A 3,306-nucleotide genomic window follows, 5' to 3' on the forward strand; every position below is an offset into this window, starting at 1 on the left:
ACCAAAAAAAAAAGAAGTGATGCTGATACAGCATCTTTTTGAAATTGATTTACATAGCTGGAAGTAATTAATATATGAAGATATACTGATGTCCTCTATACCCAGTACAGAGCTATGCTCAGTTAAGGATCTTAAAGAGAAGACAAGAAGCTACAAATCTAAGGACTTACTGTCACCTGACTAGATATTGGTAAAGAAGAGAACAGAGGGAAAAGCTTTGAGATAAACATGATTTTCAGAAAGGAAGATGTCACTTACTAGGTCAGAAACAGAGAAGAGGTAGAGATAATGATTTCAGCTAGATCTGATGGCTTGGTGGAAGAACTGTGAATGATGTCTAGCAGGCAGGTAAAAAAAGAAATATGTATGTATATTTATATGTGGGTGGGGCACCCCTCTTCACAGAGATGACCACTGACACCATGTCCTACAAATACTAAAGTAACAGCTTAAGCTAAACAGAGAGTATCTATACTCAGGGAAAATGCTCTTCTTTCTTCAGGTGTGTAATCTAGAGAACCTATGGCTCGCTCTCCTTTTGTTGGCATAAACCCAGTGATGGCTAGTGATGCTGTCCTTACTGAAATAAAGAAGGAAATATTAGTCTAAATTGCTTTGTAGAAGGAGCTGGGTTTAGGGAAAGGATGAACAAGAAGAGGAACGAAGTTACAATGTATGTTCCAGTTGGCCACAGACTTTAACTTACCCTCTGCTGCACCCACACAGCTGGGCACATGACACATGTTTATGAACTATTTGTTGAAGAAAAGTTGAAAAAGACTTCCAACTCAAGAAGTAAACCAGAAAGAGCACAATGCTGACTATCAAGAGGGCAGTGCTAGTTTTCGTCATGGTAAAACTGACCGTGCCACTGTTTAACTACTGAAGTATTTCTGTACTTGGTAGAGCTGCCGCCAATGATTCCCCCAGCCCCACAACACACATCAGTTTCCCCACACACCCTTCTCCGGCCCACCGGGTACTCCCAGTGGAGTGCCCAGTACCGCCAGAATCCAGGTACTACCAGAATCCAGGTCTACTGGCACTAAAGCAGATGCTGTTTCCACCCTATCGAGTGTAGGTAAAAGCTGCATTCACTTGCTATTTACTGATGAACACCTTTTGTTTCACCATTTGCTACCTCTGTGGGTCAGGTAACTTAGATGGAACAGGATGAAGAGGGAGAAGAGGCAGTGGGATTTCTCAGACTGCTCTCCGAGACTGTGTACAGAGCACATGTGGAAGCCAGACTGCAACAGGCTGCACTGGAGTAGGGAGGCCCTATCAAACAGAAAAACAGAAAACAGCTTAAAGTGGTAACAGAAAGGTTTTTGTGTTTTTCAAAGATAAGGGGGAGCTAAACCTACTTAAAAATTAAAGGAAATGAGAAAAGGAAAGCTTAACTAAGAGGGGGGTTGTATAGTTTTCTTTCACATGAAAACAAAATGTGCCAGATGTGGTGGTGCGTGCCTATCATCCCAGCACTCGGGAGGCTGAGAGAGGAGGATTGCCATGAGTTCGAGGCCAGTGTGAACTGTTTCATAGCATGACCCTGTCTGAAAAAAAAAAAAATGTGTAAAGATGGAGAGAAATTCTGAGATATAAATTATAATTAAATAGCTGAAGATTCTATGTCAAGTCTATTCTAAGAGCTACATATAAGACACTAACAATTCCACATCAATTCAGTGAAGTAGGTCTCACTCTCACGGTAAAGAGAGGAAACAGAGGAAAAGAGCAAGACTGGGAGAAAGTTAAAGGAGATGATGTGACTAGGGGATCTACTAACGTTACTGCGCACTTAACACGTGCCAGATATTATGCCTAGCACTTTCTGACTATATTTTATAGCCTTCAGGAAGAGTTAAACCACAAGTTTTCCAAAAAGCCAAGAATTCTTACTGTTAGGAGAATAATGCTTGGTGGTTTCATGGGATACTCTGGTGGCAGTACTATTCGTCCATGATAAACTCCTCCATCAAAATCAGAATCTGGGGGCCCTCTTACTGTGAAGTGCCATTCAAAAAGATTATCCTAAATGAAAACAATAATCGACAAAGAATCAGTAACGTTAAAAACTGTGATCATTTTAATTAGTATGACTATTATAGGTATCAGGTAAGAAAAATTAAATATATTATTGCTTAGTTTCTACTGCACAAAATGACTTAAGAATAAAAAGGTATAAATAAAAGCAATTTAACCTAAGTTTTATGTCTCATAAAAGCTAAAATATTTTTAAGCAAATACACTAAAAACTTAATGTTATACATTCATAAGATTACAGATTTAATTTAGAAGTTAATCTTTGAAAGAATGCAATTTGTGATAATTATCATATAACAATTATTATAAATTTGAGTTATTTTAACAAATCTTTAAAAATTATCTCATAATTTGTTTATAAATGGTCAGTAATATTAACTATTTGCTAACAATGTTTGCTATTAATATCGTCTTACAGTTACCAAGTACTTTTCAATTTGCAAAATGCTTGTACATACATTATAATGTTTTTATCCTCACTACTGCCATGAAAACCTGACTGAGCACATTTAAAGACCACCCTTTCACAAACGACAAGATTGAAGACAGGCAAAGATGTCTGTACAAAAAGCCCAGAGGAGCCGCGGAGATCTCTCAAGGGACTGAGTCTTCCAAACTGTAGCGTCTGGGGTTCTTTCCACTTTTCCTGCCTCACACTCAAGACCTAACACTAATGTGGTATCTGAGACCCACTTACAGACCAGAAATCTGCTTCATCTAAAATGTCTAATTCTGAAAGCTAATAAAATATAGAGAAAGCGATCAATAAACTACATCAAACACATGTGTAAAGACTCCAAGCAATGAAAAAGCACTTTTAAAGCACTTGTCTTACATAGTAAAGTATAAAAATCCACGTGGAGAACTAACCTCTAAAGGCTGCGCATGGTAATGATCTGTTGGATCTTTCAATTCTGCTGCTTCTTTCATTAAACGTTTAACAGCTAAAATAAAATTCATAAAACGGAAATATTTAAAAATATATTTTTGAGTGATTAGTATCAACTTACAAGCCTAATGAAAAAGCTCCTACTTCAGTGAAAAATATGTAGCTCAACTGAACATATAGTAAAAGTTTAATTAGGGAGTAATAGTAATAAATGAAAGATGAGAAGGAAACAGTAGCCTGGCATCAGAAAAATGGTATACTGTGAAAAGTTACATAGCAAATTAAAGATACATATGGAAGGTACTATTTTTATTTAATAAGTACTTATGTATACTCTCTGTATGGTAGCATTTATCTATGTGCCTTACAAA

General features: G+C 37.1%; 1 protein-coding gene across 1 annotated transcript in view; it reads right to left on the reverse strand.

Annotated features, from left to right (window-relative positions):
• Ube2j1 (ubiquitin-conjugating enzyme E2, J1) overlaps positions 1 to 2,990 on the reverse strand; it is a gene marked incomplete at its 5' end in the record, with an annotated part of 14,908 nt that extends 11,918 nt beyond the window's left edge. Inside the window, 2 exon segments of the mRNA XM_005377749.2 lie at positions 1,903 to 2,034; positions 2,917 to 2,990. Coding sequence (XP_005377806.2) covers positions 1,903 to 2,034; positions 2,917 to 2,990 — 206 coding nt within the window.
• Between the last annotated feature and the right edge of the window lie 316 nt (positions 2,991 to 3,306).

This window comes from Chinchilla lanigera, unplaced genomic scaffold, assembly GCF_000276665.1.
Source record: "Chinchilla lanigera isolate Chin_1 unplaced genomic scaffold, ChiLan1.0 scaffold00010, whole genome shotgun sequence".
NCBI lineage: Eukaryota > Metazoa > Chordata > Mammalia > Rodentia > Chinchillidae > Chinchilla > Chinchilla lanigera.